At 34.4% G+C, this 18,394-nt stretch overlaps 1 protein-coding gene and 1 long non-coding RNA gene across 2 annotated transcripts in view; one reads left to right on the forward strand and one right to left on the reverse strand.

The window, feature by feature from the left end:
• Nucleotides 1-312: 312 nt before the first annotated feature.
• Nucleotides 313-18,394, reverse strand: part of GramD1B (GRAM domain containing 1B) — a 340,270-nt gene continuing 322,188 nt past the window's right edge. The window contains exon 10 of the mRNA XM_075295677.1: nucleotides 313-694. Coding sequence (XP_075151792.1) covers nucleotides 677-694 — 18 coding nt within the window. The 3' untranslated portion in view covers nucleotides 313-676. The remainder of the gene's footprint in view (nucleotides 695-18,394) is intronic.
• On the forward strand, nucleotides 2,556-4,126 carry LOC142225856 (uncharacterized). Its single transcript, XR_012719460.1, has 3 exons — nucleotides 2,556-2,657; nucleotides 2,722-3,146; nucleotides 3,979-4,126. It is a non-coding gene; the product is annotated as an uncharacterized LOC142225856 (long non-coding RNA).

Genomic DNA, 18,394 nt, shown 5'->3' on the forward strand with positions numbered 1-18,394 from the left:
CTAATTTCTATGAAAATCACATCGTTCAAACAAATAAAAATGCCTTTGGCGCTACACGAAGTTCAACTTTCTTCACAATGAGTTCATTTTAACTTAAAGAAGGGGTCACTTTTTTCTGGGTGCACTTATAAGAAAAAAGTGCGGTATTTTCTGACTTTCTTATACCTGTTACCCACTGTTCTAGTAAAAATTATATGCTGGAGATATTAATACGTAATCTTCGATTTAGCACTGTTATTACCTACCTGTTTTCAAATAACTTTAATATAATACAAACCATTGTAATGTATACATCCAAAAAAAAACAAACTCTTTTAATACATGTATTTAATTTGTTTAAGCGTTTTTATTAAATGACAACCAAATATAAGATTTTAGAACTATGTGGACATTTGAACTGTAGTATAAATACGCATTTACCAAAAATGTTCATATATAGAGTGTTGTTGCTGTTATCTTCTCTTAAGGTATCTTGAAAATTTAATCGAAATATTAAAGTATCATTGTGTGTTGGCTTGCGATATACAAAAATATTATTATTTATAAGTAATAAGTAAACGAAAAAAAAATTGTAAGTTAATGAATCACTAGCGATATAAAATGAAAAACTAAGTATTACGAATAAATTTGACAATCATTCTTTTCCTCTGTTGGTTAAGCTACACTTGTAGTTTAGTCAATGCATGGTTTTAAGCTGAAATCAAAAAACAACAACAATGCTTAAAGAACAAAACCAATAATAACAAAATAAAACGAATGAAAAAATTACAAATCAATCGCAAAAATTACGAAAGAATAACATGAAATCAAGTGCACATTGCCAATTAATGCCACTGAATAACATTCAGAAATGTGTAGTAAAGCGATTATATACTTGGCAAATTTTCCTACATTATCGATTTTTGAATATGGTGGCATTTTAAAGATCAATCTCCATAATTGAAGATTGGATGCGTCAACACACAAACAATTAATTCTTTCTTTCGAAGCGAAATTATCGACCATCGGAACTAAAAAAAAGCCGTCTGTTCTTCGTTTGAAACCACATGTGGTGATTTTTTCTATGGGTTTATAGATCTGGCTAACGCTACAGAAATTCAAGTTAGCTGGCGATGAAAATGTCAGACATGTTAAAAGTGGTATCTGGCATTTTCTTTTCAATGAATAATAAACTTAATAATCGCGTCTGTTCTGATACTCATAAGTCGCTTTCGTGAGGTGTCACACATAATGCATAGGACTATGTTCGTTTCTGCGAAAAACGAATATCTTCATCTATAGGCTGGTACTCTGTTTGTTGGTGCGAAAAAAGTTTCCCTCAATCATTCTTTCGCGTTGAAAAATGATAGCGTTGACAATATATTTTGAAGGAACAAACAGCCATTTTGGTACTTTTTTGCGTTTATTTCTGCTAAATATTTTGACAACATCGCAAAATGTCACAAAATGATTACATACACCCAGATAAAAGTGCCTTCGAAACTAAAGGAAAAAATGTTTATCAATTTAGGGCCAGTTTCTCAATGTCTTGTTATTATTTGTCGTGTCGATAAAACAGCTGATCCCATACAAAAATTGTACTAACCGGAGGTCTATCCACCGGTTAAAATTAATCGGAGGATGAGAAACTGGCCATTAGTTTAGCCATTTTATTTCCATTAAGTTAAATTTTTGTGTGAAATAATAAAATTTACTTGTTTCAGTAAAAAATCCTAAACTGAAAGCAGATAGGAATAGTTCATTAACTAGAATAAGGCATGGAATTTTACTAATACTGTTTTCTTCGCTGGGTATAAGAATTTACTACTGAACAAGAAAATTTTATTCACTGATAACAAAGCATTCGTAAAAATAAACAAAAACCGAACTAAAACCAAGTTTTCTCAAATTTAGTAAAATTTCTTATAAAACGATAATACTGACTTCCTTTATTATAGAAAGCTTATTATACATACGAATAACAAAATATTTTAGTTCATTCGTACTAAGAAGTATTCAATCCTTTCAAAACTTACACTCATAGAAAAAAGTCTGTTGTTAATAGCAAACGCTGTCTGCTGTTTTTCAGCAAACAAAATGCTGCTGTTTTAGCAGGATATTTGCTAAAACAGCAAACAATCTGTTATTTTGAAACAGCAGACATACTGCAGAAAAGTCAGTAGTTTGCTGAAATTTTCTGCTGATCCGAATAAAATTATAAAGTCTCTCCAGTCAAATGGACAATAGTAAAATGTTACACATTATAAAACTTCAAACGTTAACCACAATTAGTATTTTTGATTAGGCAATAACAATTGTGAACAAGCAACACTTTTTAGTAATGTACATTTTAAGGTGGGTTCGAGTTTATCCGCTAAAATCGCCATTTTTACGATTACTTTTCTCTAGTTACTGGATTGCATTCGCGTACTTTTCAGCAATTTTAAACAAAGAGAGTAAAATGCACTTTCACTCTTTTACTAGTTTTTATTCGATAATTATTGCTAGAAAAGTACGCGAACAGACCTAATGTTGGTTTTGACAAATGTCAACGTTGATATGTCAAACGCCAACGCCGTCAAAGCATCACTTTTAAACGAAAACACGAGACAAGCCGGGAAAATAGAAAAATTATTTAGTGTTTTTTGTTGTGTTTTTTGTGTGTATTGTGTTGTTTTGTAAGTATTGCATTGTATAATATTGTATTCCTTTTAAAGAACTTTTGTTTTTAATAATTTTTAGATTGGAAAATTGCTATTATACATTGATATATGGGAGCAACCGTTCAAGCCCGCTTTGCATACAAACGGTTTCAATCCTAGTTTCGACTAAACACTATAAAGTTTTGCAACGGCGGATTGGTGGATTACTCCCTCTGGATTGTTGGTGAAATTACTGAGTGTTTCAAACCTACTCTAAATTTTTCCTCGCAATGGGAAATGGTGTTCAGGCTCGGCTATTAATAGGATATTCCTTGTCTTTGAGAGTCCTGCATGGAATCGGGTGGCACTCAGTGACAAGAGAGAAGTTCAACACTGCTATATCATAAGGGACTGAATAGACAAAGTGAGCCTGAAATAGCGGGCTGTCACTATAGCTAACTAACTATCTATAGCTAACCTAAACTGTACCCGAATGTTTCACAATTCGCAAAGTTCACCTTAAATGTGAGTATTAAAACCAGGATAACTTTACAACCTTGCTATTTTACTAAATACGGCCTTAAGAGAATAATGTATGCTTTTAGTTTTAACCATTTTAATTTTTGCTAAAAGTACCTATTTTATTGGTCAACTTTGATTATATCGTTCAATACAATACCTATAAATAAAAATAGTTTACAAAATTGTGTCATGTATATTTGATGAGAGGAGATTTTTTTATCTCCTGAATTCGAAAATAGATGTTAAATTTTTATATGCAACACGTTTTGAGAGATATGTACTTACATTTTTAGTTTTTTACTAGACGCGAGAATCATATCTCAAGCTAGAAATGTCCGTTTATATCGTTGGATCTGTTATAAGTTAAGTGGTTCTAAATATATCGATAAAAATTTAGCACATTTTCATCCTGTTTTACAGTGATTCTGTGTCGGTGGAAAAGTGCCAACCGCTGAAATAACGTCAGGTTTCTCTTTATGCTCGTAAAGGTGATACTTTAACGTAAGAATAAGATTAGAATAAAAATGACAAGTTATAACCATATTTTTTGAAAATGTGCCCTTTTTAAATATATTTTGAACCATTTAACTTATCACAGATCCACATTTGTTCGATATAATCGTACATTTTTAGCTCGAGAAATGATTTTCCTATTAAAAAAAGGCCAAAAAAAAATATAAGGATATCTCAAAAACTGTTTCATTAAAACATTTTTAACCTCTATTTTCGAATTCACTTGATGAAAATACATAAAAAGCAACCTCTAATCAAATATAAATTGCAGTATAAACTAGTGTAGTTACTAATTGCTTTTTTCTACTTCTTTTCATTACAGATTGTTATGTTTTATCCACGTGTATAAGGCCAAAGAAGAAAAATAAACGTAAATAAATCTTGTACAACACTTCAACTCAACTTCCAATACTTCTATAGAATTCAATTTATTTCACACATTTAATAAATGTAGAAGTTATTGTGTTAAATGATTTACGAATTTCATTTCAACATATCGTTAAAAACGACAAATTTTGTTGCTGGGACAACAAACATTTGTAGTTGTTATAGCAGTAAAAAGGTTAACTATTTCAACTAACGCAGTTTGCTAATTCAGCAGCGATGATTGTCAAAAACTTTTAGCAAACAAGTTTGCTAATTCAGCAGCATTTGTTTGCTATTTTAGCTGTAAAAAATGTTTGCTGTTTCAACTAACGAATGTTTGCTGAAACAACTACATGCTACTGCTGTCCCTTTTTCAGCAAACAAAATCTGCTGTTTTAGCAAACATTTTTTCTATTATGAGTAACAAAATTTTATGGGTGTAAGGAAACACACTTGTTAGAATATAGGAAATTTTCCTATATTTCTTTTATCTACCTGTAATCGATACCTGTTATCGATGTAATCGATATGTTTGCGCATGGGTTGTTTTTTTTTAGTTGGAATCGCGTTGTTATGGTATACGGAGATTGTTAAAAAATAATATAGTAAAATAATATAATAAATAACAAATAAAATATTTGTTATTTTAAATTAGTGAGAAATTTTTTCGTTTTTTTTTTTTTCAAAATTATTGAACATAAATAACAAACAGTAAGTCTATTAATGTTCGTGATGGTGTATAAAGAAAGAAAACAGCAACAGAATAACAACCCCTTCATTCGTCTTCATTTTGGAATCTTCAGTTATCAGGTAACATTCATACAAGTTTGCTAATTCAGCAGCATTTGTTTGCTATTTTAGCTGTAAAAAATGTTTGCTGTTTCAACTAACGAATGTTTGCTGAAACAACTACATGCTACTGCTGTCCCTTTTTCAGCAAACAAAATCTGCTGTTTTAGCAAACATTATTTCTATTATGAGTAACAAAATTTTATGGGTGTAAGGAAACACACTTGTTAGAATATAGGAAATTTTCCTATATTTCTTTTATCTACCTGTAATCGATACCTGTTATCGATGTAATCGATATGTTTGCGCGTGGGTTGTTTTTTTTTTAGTTGGAATCGCGTTGTTATGGTATACGGAGAGATTGTTAAAAAATAATATAGTAAAATAATATAATAAATAACAACTAAAATATTTGTTATTTTAAATTAGTGAGAATTTTTTTCGTTTTTTTTTTTTCAAAATTATTGAACATAAATAACAAACAGTAAGTCTATTAATGTTCGTGATGGTGTATAAAGAAAGAAAACAGCAACAGAATAACAACCCCTTCATTCGTCTTCATTTTGGAATCATCAGTTATCAGGTAACATTCATACAGTGACCCTAACCTTTTGTAAAAAAAATTGGTTTATGATTTTTTATATTCGTAGGTATTGATACTGTAAAAGGAGGACAAAATCGTTACGCAGGATCTTAACATATTAAAAGTGAAAGGAACAAGAAGAAGAAAAGCATTACGTTTTACAGTTGGTAACTTTATTTGGAAATAGTGGAATAATAAACTGATATTTTAAGGCCAGTCGATGCTGTTAATCCTTAATTAATATATTTAATATATTTATAAAACATATCTTTTATTGAAGAAAAAATGCCTATATAAATAAATAAAACTGTATTTAAAAACGAAGGTAAGCAGTTCTAATTTTAAAGTAAGAGGTTTACCACAAATATGTAAGAGTTGTCCAAATGAATGAAAAATGTTCAATAAAATCATTCCATATATGAATTCAATTCAGTTAAATTTTTTCATTCTGTCGTATAGTGGTACATAAATATATGAAAATGTTAACTAATATATGGAATGCATTCTACCTAATTTCTACGAAAATCACATCGTTCAAACCAATAAAAATGTCTTTGGCGCTATACGAAGTTCAACTTTCTTCACAATGAGTTCATTTTAACTTAAAGAAGTGGTCACTTTTTTCTGGGTGTATATATACGAAACTAGTGGCTCGATTATTTATACACACAAGCACACATGATAATTGATTTGAAAAAGAAGAAGCATGACCATTAATTTTACAAATAACTTTGGATTAAAAAAACGAATTCTGGTGATTTCATTCGTTGCTACCACGGTACTATAAATGTCGGTTGAAGTGCTTATGCTTGATTTTCAACATCAATTACAGTGCCTCCTTTTTTTACATTTTGTTTTGTGTTTACTATCCCAATGCCCAGCACGAGGGCAGTTCGGAAACTCCTTAGCCTAGCACAACTTCTTTTTTTTCTGGTTGTAATAGTCACATTTTAAAGAAATTGAATCTATATATTTTGTTCATTAAACCCAGTTTTTTATCCTTACTTATTTTTTTTTGGTTCACACAGAAAAAAGTGACCCCTTCTTTAAGTTAAAATGAACTAATTGTGAAGAAAGTTGAACTTCGTATAGCGCCAAAGACATTTTTATTTTTTTGAACGATGTGATTTTCGTTGAAATTAGGTAGAATGCATTCCATATATTAGTTAACATTTTCCTATATTTATGTACCACTATACTACAGAATAAAAAAATTTGACTGAATTGAATTCATATATGGAATGATTTTATTGAACTTTTTTCATTCATTGGGACAAATCTTACATATTTGTGGTAAACCTTTTTACTTCAAACTTAGAACTGCTTACCTTCGTTTTTAAATACAATTTTATTTATTTATATAGGCAATTTTTTCTTCAATAAAATACACGGTTTATTAATATATTGTTACGAATTTGATAATTATAGATATAAGTTTATTTAAATTAGTTTCCGTTAATTTAAAACTTCAAATTGTAACGATAAAATTTCGCTATCACTTGTTGGAATCATCTATTCATTTTCTAGTATTTTCCTGAATTTCTTTTATGTTCTTTTGTTTGCTTACCGAAATGTTAGTTCTTACTCTCTCATAGAATAGCAACCCCTTTGCTTTGTTATTCTGCATTCTCATTTCATCTCATTGTCTATTGTCATTGTTGTTGTAGTAATGCGAGCATATATCTATGTGAGTGTGTATGTGTTTGGCAGCCACCAGATGAACAGCTTAATGGTCGTAGATCCTTCTAGCATTGTCTAAGAATGTTCTGGCGTTGCCAGAATATTGTAGTGCTACCAGAATGTTCTCGTATTGCCACACTGTCATATATAAAAGCGCTCGCATGCTGCTAACGAGTCAGTCTTAATTAAAGCGTCAAACGAATAACTTCAGTGTGAACGAAATGTAAAGTGTGAAGTCATAGTAAATAAATTGTAGATTGTCGTTATTTAAAAGAACTGTGTTTTAATTGTCGGGTAATTAAAAACGCCTAAATATAAAAACATAACAATTGGTGTCAGAAGTGGGATAACGAAAAAAAATCTACAATGAAGTTTAATGAGCTTCGTGTGGAAGACTTAAAAAAGGAATTGAGCAAACTGGAGCTGCCGACAACAGGCAATAAGGCCCAGCTTCAAAAGCGTCTACTGGAAGAGTTTGAACGGCGTAATATGGACATTGCGACGCATGAGTTTGATTATAAGGAAGACATTGATGAATCAATACTCGTCAATACAAGCAGTGTAGAAACTCCATCTGTGGCTTCGAGTGTTGTGGATTACACATCAATGCTCAATGTTTTGAGCAAAATGATGGAAGCAAATTCTAGAAAAATGGAAGAAAAATTCGACGAAAATTCTAGAATGGTCAACGAAAAATTACAACAAATTTCTGAAGGCATGGAGAAACGTGTGGACCATATAGAAAAATCAAATTGTGGAATTGGATAAGAAAGTTCTTTCCGTGGATGAGAAAATTATGGTTCATGATGAGAAGTTTCTGCACATCGAGAAAAAAATGTCAGAGCTGGAAATTAAAGGTGGTCCAGTGCGCGTCATCGAGGGCTCAAAAATCAAAACTCCTGTTTTCGATGGCTCAACGTCATTTGATGTCTTCAAATTCCAATTCGAAATGGTTGCTTGTAGAAATTTGTGGAATGACGATGATAAAGCAATTGAACTTCTATTGGCATTAAAGGGCAATGCTGCTGATGTGATACAAAGCATTCCCGCTGCTTCTAGAAATAACTATAATGAAGTAATAGCGGCACTTCAACGCAAGTATGGTGGAGAGCACAAGCAGGACATCTTCAGAATGGAATTGAGAGGAAGAATCCAGAAATCGAATGAAACCCTACAAGATTTCGCAACAGAAGTTGAGCGGCTAGTGCTTTTGACATACCCAGGTGAGAGTCATCCTCTTGTGGACCGCATCAAGATTGAAATCTTCGTCAATGGAATTCGAGACCCAGATATAAAATGTGCAACATATGCGTCACAAAAGGCTACATTCGCTGAAACAGTAACATTCGCACTTGCACAGGAGACTGCGAGATTGCTAGCGCGGCCTCAAATTCACAAGGTACGTAAAGTAGAGACAGAGTGTGATGAATCAAAGTCCGTTATTGAGTCGATGAAAGAGGCCATGAAGCAGGCAATGCAAGAAATGAAGCAAGAGGCAAATAAATCCCGGATCAAATGCTATAACTGTGATAAGCCGGGACATCTAGCCCGAGAATGCAAAGCACGACGCAAACGGTCAAGGTCCACATCACCATCTCCATTAAACAATAGCCATAAGAAGGTGACCCCACAGTCAAGTGAGTCATCTTTAAACTAAATCGAGCTAGTTCAGCGGGGCAAGAGCTGGCTCCCACAGACGATGGCCCCACCATCTCCATAGCAATAGTTCAACAGAAAAATAACAATTTAACTATTGCGGGTGTTATTAATGGCGATAAGCGTACTTTGACGTTGGATACTGGTGCATCAAAGTCTATCATTAGATCTGATTTAGTAAAAGGAAAAGTTACACCACTGATTGGAGTCAAGCTACGCACGGCTACAGGGGAACCCGCAACCGTATATGGAAAGGTCACCGTAAAATTAACTATTGCTAACAAATCCGTTACTTATGATTTCATTGTGGCCGATATAGTAGACGAAGTTATAATTGGAGCCGATTTCATGATTGCTTTTGGCCTCAATCTGGATATGAAGCGTCGTGTAATGACATGGTGCGATGCCGAAATAACGGTAAACGTGGGATACGACGTGAATACCCCTGTCAGACGTTTGACAACGAGCCAGTCAGAGTCTATACCACCGAATGCCGAAGCAATTATATGGGTTTCTATGAATGGAGATTGTGAAGTCGGCCAATTGTGGGTTGTTGAACCAGCAGAAAACAAAAGCAACAACATCTTGATAGCAAATGCCCTGGTAACAACGAACGAAGAGAGACTAATACCAGTTCGTGTCTTGAACTTGTCTGACAATCATGAGCAAATTGTAAAATTTTCTGATATTGGAAAATGTACACCAGCCGAGGCAATAGTCAATTTGGAAGGCAACTCATCAAAGACACATGGAGCAGTCAGAAAACATCTAGAAGGGTATTTCGAGGCTTGGACACGTCATCTATCGCCGTCAGAGAGAAATAAAGCCAAGCAATTGTTGTGGAAAAACGCCTCTGCTTTTGCTTCTGCAAAGGGAAATCAAGGAAGAACATCTGTAGTGAAACATGAAATTAAAACCGCAGAAGAAAGACCCATAAAACAGGCACCACGAAGTGTTCCCCTGGCAAAAAGAGACGAAGTTCAAAAGCTCATAAAGGAAATGGCGGAGAGTGGTGTGATCGAGCCGTCATCAAGTCCTTGGTGTTCCCCAGTTGTGCTGGTCAAAAAGAAAGATGGAAGTACCCGATTCTGCGTGGACTACAGAAAACTGAATGATGTCACCAAAAAGGACAGTTATCCGCTTCCACGCATTGATGACACGTTGGACACACTAGCCGGAACAACATGGTTTTCTACGCTCGATTTGCAGAGTGGATATTGGCAAGTAGAGATCGCCGAGAAAGACAAGGAAAAGACGGCTTTTGGCGTTAATGGCGGTCTCTGGCAATTCAATGTAATGCCGTTCGGGCTCTGCAACGCTCCGGCTACCTTCGAAAGATTGATGGAGCGGGTACTGAAGGGGTTGCACTGGAAATCGTGCTTGATATACTTGGATGACATCATAGTGATGGGCAAAACATTTGACGAGCACCTTAAGAACTTGAAAGACGTTATCCAGCAATTGTCAGCCGCTGGTCTACGCCTTAACGCAAAGAAATGCTCCCTTTTCCAGCGGGAAGTTAAATACCTGGGTCATCATGTGACTGCAGAGGGCATATCCACCGATGAAGACAAAATCCAAGCTGTCAGAGATTGGCCACGACCCCGAAATCTCCACGAATTAAGAAGTTTCCTTGGGTTATGTACATATTACCGACGATTCGTCCCAAACTTCCCCAGCATCGCCGCTAGTCTCCATAAATTGACGCAAAAAGGTCAGAAGTTCCAGTGGAGCGACGAACAGGAGGAGTCATTCCAACATTTAAAAGAACTTTTGTTCAGCTCCTGTTCTAGCGTATCCTATTCCGGGTGAAAATTTTGTTTTGGATACAGATGCTAGCGCACATGGTATTGGAGGTGTGCTATCCCAACAGATAGACGGCAAGGAGAAGGTCATCGGATATTTCAGCCGAACGTTGTCCAAGCCCGAAAAGAACTACTGTGTAACGCGACGAGAGCTGCTAGCCGTCATAGAGAGTGTAAAACATTATCATAAATATTTGTATGGACAACACTTCTTGCTCAGGACTGATCACTCAGCTCTACGATGGTTGCTCCAATTCAAGAATCCGGAAGCTCAACTGGCACGTTGGATCGAGAGGCTCCAAAGCTATGATTTCAGTATCGAGCATAGAAAAGGTGGAAAACACGGTAACGCTGACGCTTTGTCACGTCGACCTTGCAGTATAGAATGCAAGCACTGCTCGAAAGCTGAACATAAGGAGGAGATTGTTGATATTCGGCTGTTACACATCGAATCTGGAGTGGACTGGCCAACAGAACAGCGTAAAGATCCCATTTTGAACAAAATTATTTCGGCAAAGGAAGAGAACAAGAAGCCCAGTAAGAAAGACATCGCAGCCGAAAGTCCACTTATGAAATTATACTGGGCTCAATGGAATAGATTAGTTCTAGTCAATGGATCCCTGCAACGTAAATGGGAAAGCGAAGATGGCAAGAGCAGCCGAAATTTGATCATCGTACCGGATTCCAAAATAAGAGACGTTTTGGCGGAGTTCCATAATGGTCCCAGTGGAGGTCATCTGGGAATAACCAAAACAGCCGAGAAAGTGAAGCAACGATTCTACTGGGTTGGATGCCAGAAATCAATTGCTGAATGGGTAGCCAATTGCGAGAAGTGCATGAAGGCGAAAGGTCCAACAAGGAAAAGTCGAGGTCCTATGCAAGAATATAGACCAGGAGCCCCGTTTGAAAGAATAGCAATGGACGTGGCAGGCCCTTTCCCAGTAAGTGATTCTGAAAACCGTTATGTCCTTGTGGTCATGGATTACTTCAGCAAATGGCCGGAGGTGTATGCAATTCCAAACCAAGAGGCAAAAACGATTGTGGATGTTGTCAACAAAAACTGGATATGTCGCTACGGTGTGCCGTCCGAGATTCACTCAGACCAGGGAAGAAATTTTGAATCGGCCATATTCAAAGAGATGTGTGAATCCTTTGGTATCAAGAAAACGAGGACTACACCATTACATCCACAATCCGATGGCATGGTAGAAAGGTTTAATCGCACTCTGGAGGAACATCTTCGAAAAGTGGTGGACAACGGCCAGAGGGACTGGGACGAGCATATACCAAAGTTTTTGCTGTCCTATAGATCTGCCATTCATGATTCCACCTCTCGAACACCGGCCAATATTCTATTCGGAACTGAGTTAAAGTTGCCTGGAGATCTGATATTCGGCGCTAAACCTAATGAGCTCGCCATGGAAGAAAACAGAAACGACATCCCAAACACTTTCGGTGAAGTTCACGAATCAGTGCGCAACAAAATAAAAATGGTCAGCAACAGAATGAAGGCGAGATACGATCGTGCTGTAAATACTGAGGGCTTCCAAGAAGAAGAATTGGTTCTGCTATTTAACCCGCAACGAAAGAAAGGATTGTGTCCTAAACTGCAAAGACAGTGGGAAGGCCCATACAAAGTCATCAAGAAGATCAATGATGTTGTATACCGGATTCAGAAGGACGACAGCCCTAGATCAAAGATGAAAGTTGTACATCTGGAACGATTGGCTCCTTACGGAACAGGTTCTGTGCCTGTTCGGGACGAACAGGCTTAAGCGGGAGGCAGTGTTACGAGTTTGATAATTATAGATATAAGTTTATTTAAATTAGTTTCCGTTAATTTAAAACTTCAAATTGTAACGATAAAATTTCGCTATCACTTGTTGGAATCATCTATTCATTTTCTAGTATTTTCCTGAATTTCTTTTATGTTCTTTTGTTTGCTTACCGAAATGTTAGTTCTTACTCTCTCATAGAATAGCAACCCCTTTGCTTTGTTATTCTGCATTCTCATTTCATCTCATTGTCTATTGTCATTGTTGTTGTAGTAATGCGAGCATATATCTATGTGAGTGTGTATGTGTTTGGCAGCCACCAGATGAACAGCTTAATGGTCGTAGATCCTTCTAGCATTGTCTAAGAATGTTCTGGCGTTGCCAGAATATTGTAGTGCTACCAGAATGTTCTCGTATTGCCACACTGTCATATATAAAAGCGCTCGCATGCTGCTAACGAGTCAGTCTTAATTAAAGCGTCAAACGAATAACTTCAGTGTGAACGAAATGTAAAGTGTGAAGTCATAGTAAATAAATTGTAGATTGTCGTTATTTAAAAGAACTGTGTTTTAATTGTCGGGTAATTAAAAACGCCTAAATATAAAAACGTAACAATATTAAATATATTTATTAAGAATCAACAGCATCGAAATATTAGTTTATTATTCCACTATTTCCAATTTCCATGTAATGTCATCAACTGTAAAACGCATTTTTTCTTCTTGTACATTTCACTTTTAATAAGTTGCTGCGTAACGAGTTTGTCCTCCTTTTACAATTTCAATACCTACAAATAAAAAAATCATACACCAATTTTTTCACAAAAGGTTAGAGCCACTGAATGTTAGCTGATAATTGAAGATTCCAAAATGAAGACGAATGAAGGGGTTGTTATTCTGTTTTCTTTCTTTATACACCATCACGAACATAGTTTTTTCTCACTAATTTAAAATAACAAATATTTTATATATTTTATTTATTATATTATTTTACTATAGGGCTGTTTTCTTTTAGCACTGGATATGCTAAGCCGTTAAGGACTAAAATAAAACAGAGTACTCGTTTATCCAGGACATCTCCAAAAATATGCAACACTGTCATCAGCTGTTTAAAAACAATCACAGAAAAGAAGTGAAATCTTGCATTTTTAATGTATGAAATGCTTCAATTAGTAATAAATATTTACTGCTGCGATTATTTATGACACTGTATCACTTTGAATTTCATGTTTTTCGGTAAAATAGTAACAATAAATTGCTATTGTGAATCGAAGAAGCGTCACTTTATCCAAATACAATCTGGCAACATCAGCGCGAATTGCACTGATGAGATGTTCTGGATAGAACACCAGTGCAACGATGTTCTGGATAGCCCATACAAATGTTGCCAGTGCAAAAAGAAAACAGCCCTTATATTATTTTTAACAATCCCTCCGTATACCATAACAACGCGATTCCAACTAAAACAACAACCCACGCGCAAACATACCGATTACATCGATGACAGTTATCGATTACAGGTAGATAAAAGAAATATAGGAAAATTTCCTATATTCTAACAAGTGTGTCTCCTTAAATTTTAAGAGGATTGAATACTTCTTAGTATGAATGAACTAAAATATTTTTCTATACCAAGTGTTATTCGTATGTATGATAAGCTTTCTTAATAAAGGAAGTCAGAATTATCATTTTATAAGAAATTTTACTAAATTTGAGGAAACTTGGTTTTAGTTCATATTTTGTTTATTTTTAAGAATGCTTTGTTATCAGTGAATAAAATTTTCTTGTTCAGTAGTAAATTCTTATACCCAGCGAAAAAAACAGTATTAGTAAAATTCCATGCCTTATTCTAGTTATTGAACTATTCCTAACTGTTTTAAGTTTAGGATTTTTTACTGAAGCAAGTAATTTTTTTTTAAACAAAAATTTAACTTAATGGAAATAAAATGGCTAAACTAAATTGATAAACATGTTTTCCTTTAGTTCCGAAGGCACTTTTTTCTTGGTGTTCGTAATTTTTTTTAAACTTTAACGTAATTATAAACTTATTGTATTAACGAATTTCTCTTCAAGCTGGCTTACCATAGCTGAATAAATAAACAAATAAAAAAAACGCGGTATAAACAGAAAAAAGTTGAGTTGCTGAATTTAAATGTGGTCGTACAAGCATTAAAGATGAACCACGTAGTGGTCGTCCAAAAACAGCAACAACAACAGAAATTGTAGCCAAAGTGCATGATATGGTATTAAATGATCGACGAATAAAAGTGCGTTATATTGCCAATATCATGGGCATCTCAAATGATCGAGTCCATTTAATTTTGCATGAAGAACTACAGATGAAAAAGCTTTCTGCAAGATGGGTGCCGCATTTGTTAATAGTCGATCAAAAACGCATAAGAATGAACATTTCTCAAGCTTGTTTGCGTCATTCTAAGCGAAATAAAATGGATTTTAAGCGACGTTTCATAACTGTTGATGAGACATGGATCCACCACTATACTCCAGAGACAAAAGAACAATCAAAACAATGGACTGAGCTGGAGGAAGTGCTCCAAAGAAGGCAAGAAGAATTCAATCGGCTGGTAAGGTTATGGCAACGGGTTTTTGGGCCTTCAAAGGTATTTTATTGATTGACTATCTGAAAAAGGGTCAAACAATAAATTCAGAGTACTATTGCAACTTTTTGGATCAATTAAATGTACAAATTCGAGAAAAACGTCCTGGCTTACAACACAAAAAAATAATTTTTCATCAAGACAACGTACTAGCGCACAAGAGTGTTTTAACAATGGCTAAAATCAACGAATTAAAGAACGAGTTGCTTGACCACCCACCTCATTCCCCTGATTTAGCTCCCAGTGACTTTTACTTGTTCCCAAATCTAAAAAAAATTCCTTGCTGGCAAGCGTTTTACCTCAATTGAAGATGCAATTACAGTTGTAAACCACTATTTTGAAACCCTTGAGGAAAACTATTTTAATCAAGGGATAGAATTGCTAGAAAAGCGTTGGACTAAGTGTATTGAAGTTTCAGGAGATTATATTGAAAAATAAAAATATTTTTGAAAAACTAACTATTCTCTTTCATTGATAGGCTAAGAAGTTTTCGTACAATTGAAACAATTGTGAACAGTAATTCACAAAATAAAGCTTTTATTTTGTTAACATTTGTGTTTAAATTTCATGTTATATACATTATTTATATTCTACCATATAGTTGGGAGCGGCTAGATGGTGGTTTCTACATTTATTAAATACATTTTTTAAAATAATTCGATATTTCTTAATTCACATTGCAAACGACGCCATGTTATGAAAATATGGACTACGCGATTTACGTCAGTTTTACAACTCAAAAAAGATACTCGCGGAATTAATTTGATCTTCCCATTAAAGAGAAACATATTGCCAATTTATAAGTTTTAGGATTAAGAAAATATCGCCTAACGAAAATTTTACGATTTGAAAATCTCGGTGTCGAAATCTAGTGAAATATTTGATTCCCATTGTTGTCGATTGTTTACATTTGATAATATTTGTATTTAGTATTAAATTTAAAAAGGTATTTACATTTAATGTTTCATCGAACATTGTTAGCCATGTTGGTCTTTAGTCTCAACAACCCACCAGCGTCATTGTAACAAATGTCAACGCCGTCGGGAGCATCGAATTTAACACAAGAATAGCCTCGAAAATGAAGCAATTTCTTCCATATAATTATTTTGAATGTGTATATATTCCAAATTTTCTTTTATTGCGGAGTTTAGTTTTGGTAAGTAAATAGAATTTGTCATTAAAGAAATTCGCAAATTTATTCGTTGTCCTTTTGGATGAAATTATGAAAATGAAATGCAAATAACGGATATAAGAAATTAAGTAAAATACACAATTTTTGTTTCTTATATGCGTTTTTATTGTTCACAAGAAAAAGAGGATATGGTGTTTTTATGACTTTCTTATATGCATAATTTTCTTATATGAGGGAGCCACCGTGGTGCACAAGGTCGTGGGTGCGATTCCTGCTTCGACCGAACACCAAAAAGTTTTTCAGCGGTGGCATTCAGCTGGTGACATTTCTGAAGGTTTCAAAGCTTCTCTAAGTGGTTTCACTGCGATGTGGAACGCCGTTCGGACTCGGCTATAAAAAGGAGGTCCCTTGTCATTGAGCTTAACATGGAATCGGTGTCGCCAGATTGTATTTTGATAAAGTGACGCTTCTTCGATTCACAATAGCAATTTATTGTGACTAATGACAGTGTCATAAATAATCGCAGTAGTAAATATTCATTACTATTTGAGCATTTCATACATTAAAGGTGTGTACTATGTTCCTTTTTCGAGTTGAAAACCACTTTATTTTCGCGATTACTTTTCCTTAAATAATCAATATTATAAATTAAAACAAACTTATTCCTGTAAAGTCTTGCCGAAATCTAGAGGAACAAGAAACTGTGCATAAATTGAGTTAATTTATCTGATTTATATTGAACTGTTTTAATAAAGTAACGGCGAAATTTTCAACGCGAAAAGCGAACATAGTACTTACCTTTAAAAATAAATGATTTCACTTCTTTTCTTTGATTGTTTTTGAACAGCTGATGACAGTGTTGCATATTTTTGGAGATGTCCTGGATAAACGAGTACTCTGTTTTCTTTTAGTCCTCAACGGCTTAGAGTATCCAGTGATAAAAGAAAACAACCCTATTGTAACATTCCTATTTTCGCTCTATAGCTGAGTACTATGTTCACTTTTCAAGCTGAAAACCAGCGGTTACTTTTTTTAATTAATTAATTTAGAAATACAAAATTATTTGCAAACAATTTCTTGGATCTTTTCCATCCATTATTTGGCAAGACTCTATCAAAATATAATAGTCTTCATAAATATATTTGTACTTTTAATTTAGTGTTTTGGTGAAAAAGCCAAACATAGTACTCACCTTATAATGCTACTTAGTTCGCATTATTGGCCTTAAAGGCCGGTACTATGTTCATTCTTGCGAAAAATTTTTATGGAAACCATTATTTCGCACATAGAAAGCGGCGTTTTTTTAGGTAGCTTGGAGCGCTATTTTACAGGGAGCGATATTGGATTAAGTTGGTGGTTGTTGCTTGTTTTTACAAAATAACATTTTATTTTTCCTTGGGCAATTGATCTGCTATTCCTTTGATCCTTTGTATAGTTTCGGAACAAAAATATGGTCCGCGTTTGATTTATAAACCCGCACAAATAGTTTTTAATAAATAAATTATTTCTTAATTTACATTGCAAATGGCGCCGTGCTATAAACGTCAGTTTTTCAACACGAAAAAACAAAGTATCACAAATGGAAAAAATTTCGCAAATTTTTCGCATTTTTTGATTTTGTATGGAGTTTCAACGCGAAAACCGAACAGAGTACCGGCCTTAAGATAATAATTTATGCGTTTAGTACGAATTACATTGATTTTTAGCTACAATCACCTATTTACCTATTTACTAAATGGTTTATTTACTTCTTTTCACTGCAGATGTCTTAACCCTGCAACGTTTTATCCGCGTGCATAAAGGGGACTTTTACGGTCGGATAAAGCCTGCGACACAACACGTTGCGGCGACTAGTATAAGGCCATGTTCGCGTGTTGCGGGGACGTGTTGGCATAAAATCAAAACAACTTTGATTTTTTTTTTTGGAGGCACATATCTTCACATGTAAAGGTCAGTACTATGTTACTTTATTAAAACAGTTTAATATAGAGCAGATAAATTAACTCAATTGATGCGCAGTTTCTTGTTCCTCTAAATTTCGGCAAGACATTATGGGAATATTTTTGTTTTCATTTATAATTTTGATTATTTTCAGGAAAAGTAATATATAAAATAAAGTGATTTTCAACTCGAAAACCGAACATAGTACTCACCTCCAAAGATTATAGATTCAGGAAGATAGGAAATTAGCTACTGAGAAGATCGAACCATTTACCGGGTTAGTTTAATACTCGAACCAAACGCGTATACGACAAGTATTGACATAGCATTAAAATGCAAATAAAAAGAAATTAAGTGCACGAAATAAATTTCCATAAAGGGAAAAATTTAATTT

This window comes from Haematobia irritans, chromosome 2 (assembly GCF_050003625.1).
Source record: "Haematobia irritans isolate KBUSLIRL chromosome 2, ASM5000362v1, whole genome shotgun sequence".
Classification (NCBI taxonomy): Eukaryota; Metazoa; Arthropoda; class Insecta; order Diptera; family Muscidae; genus Haematobia; species Haematobia irritans.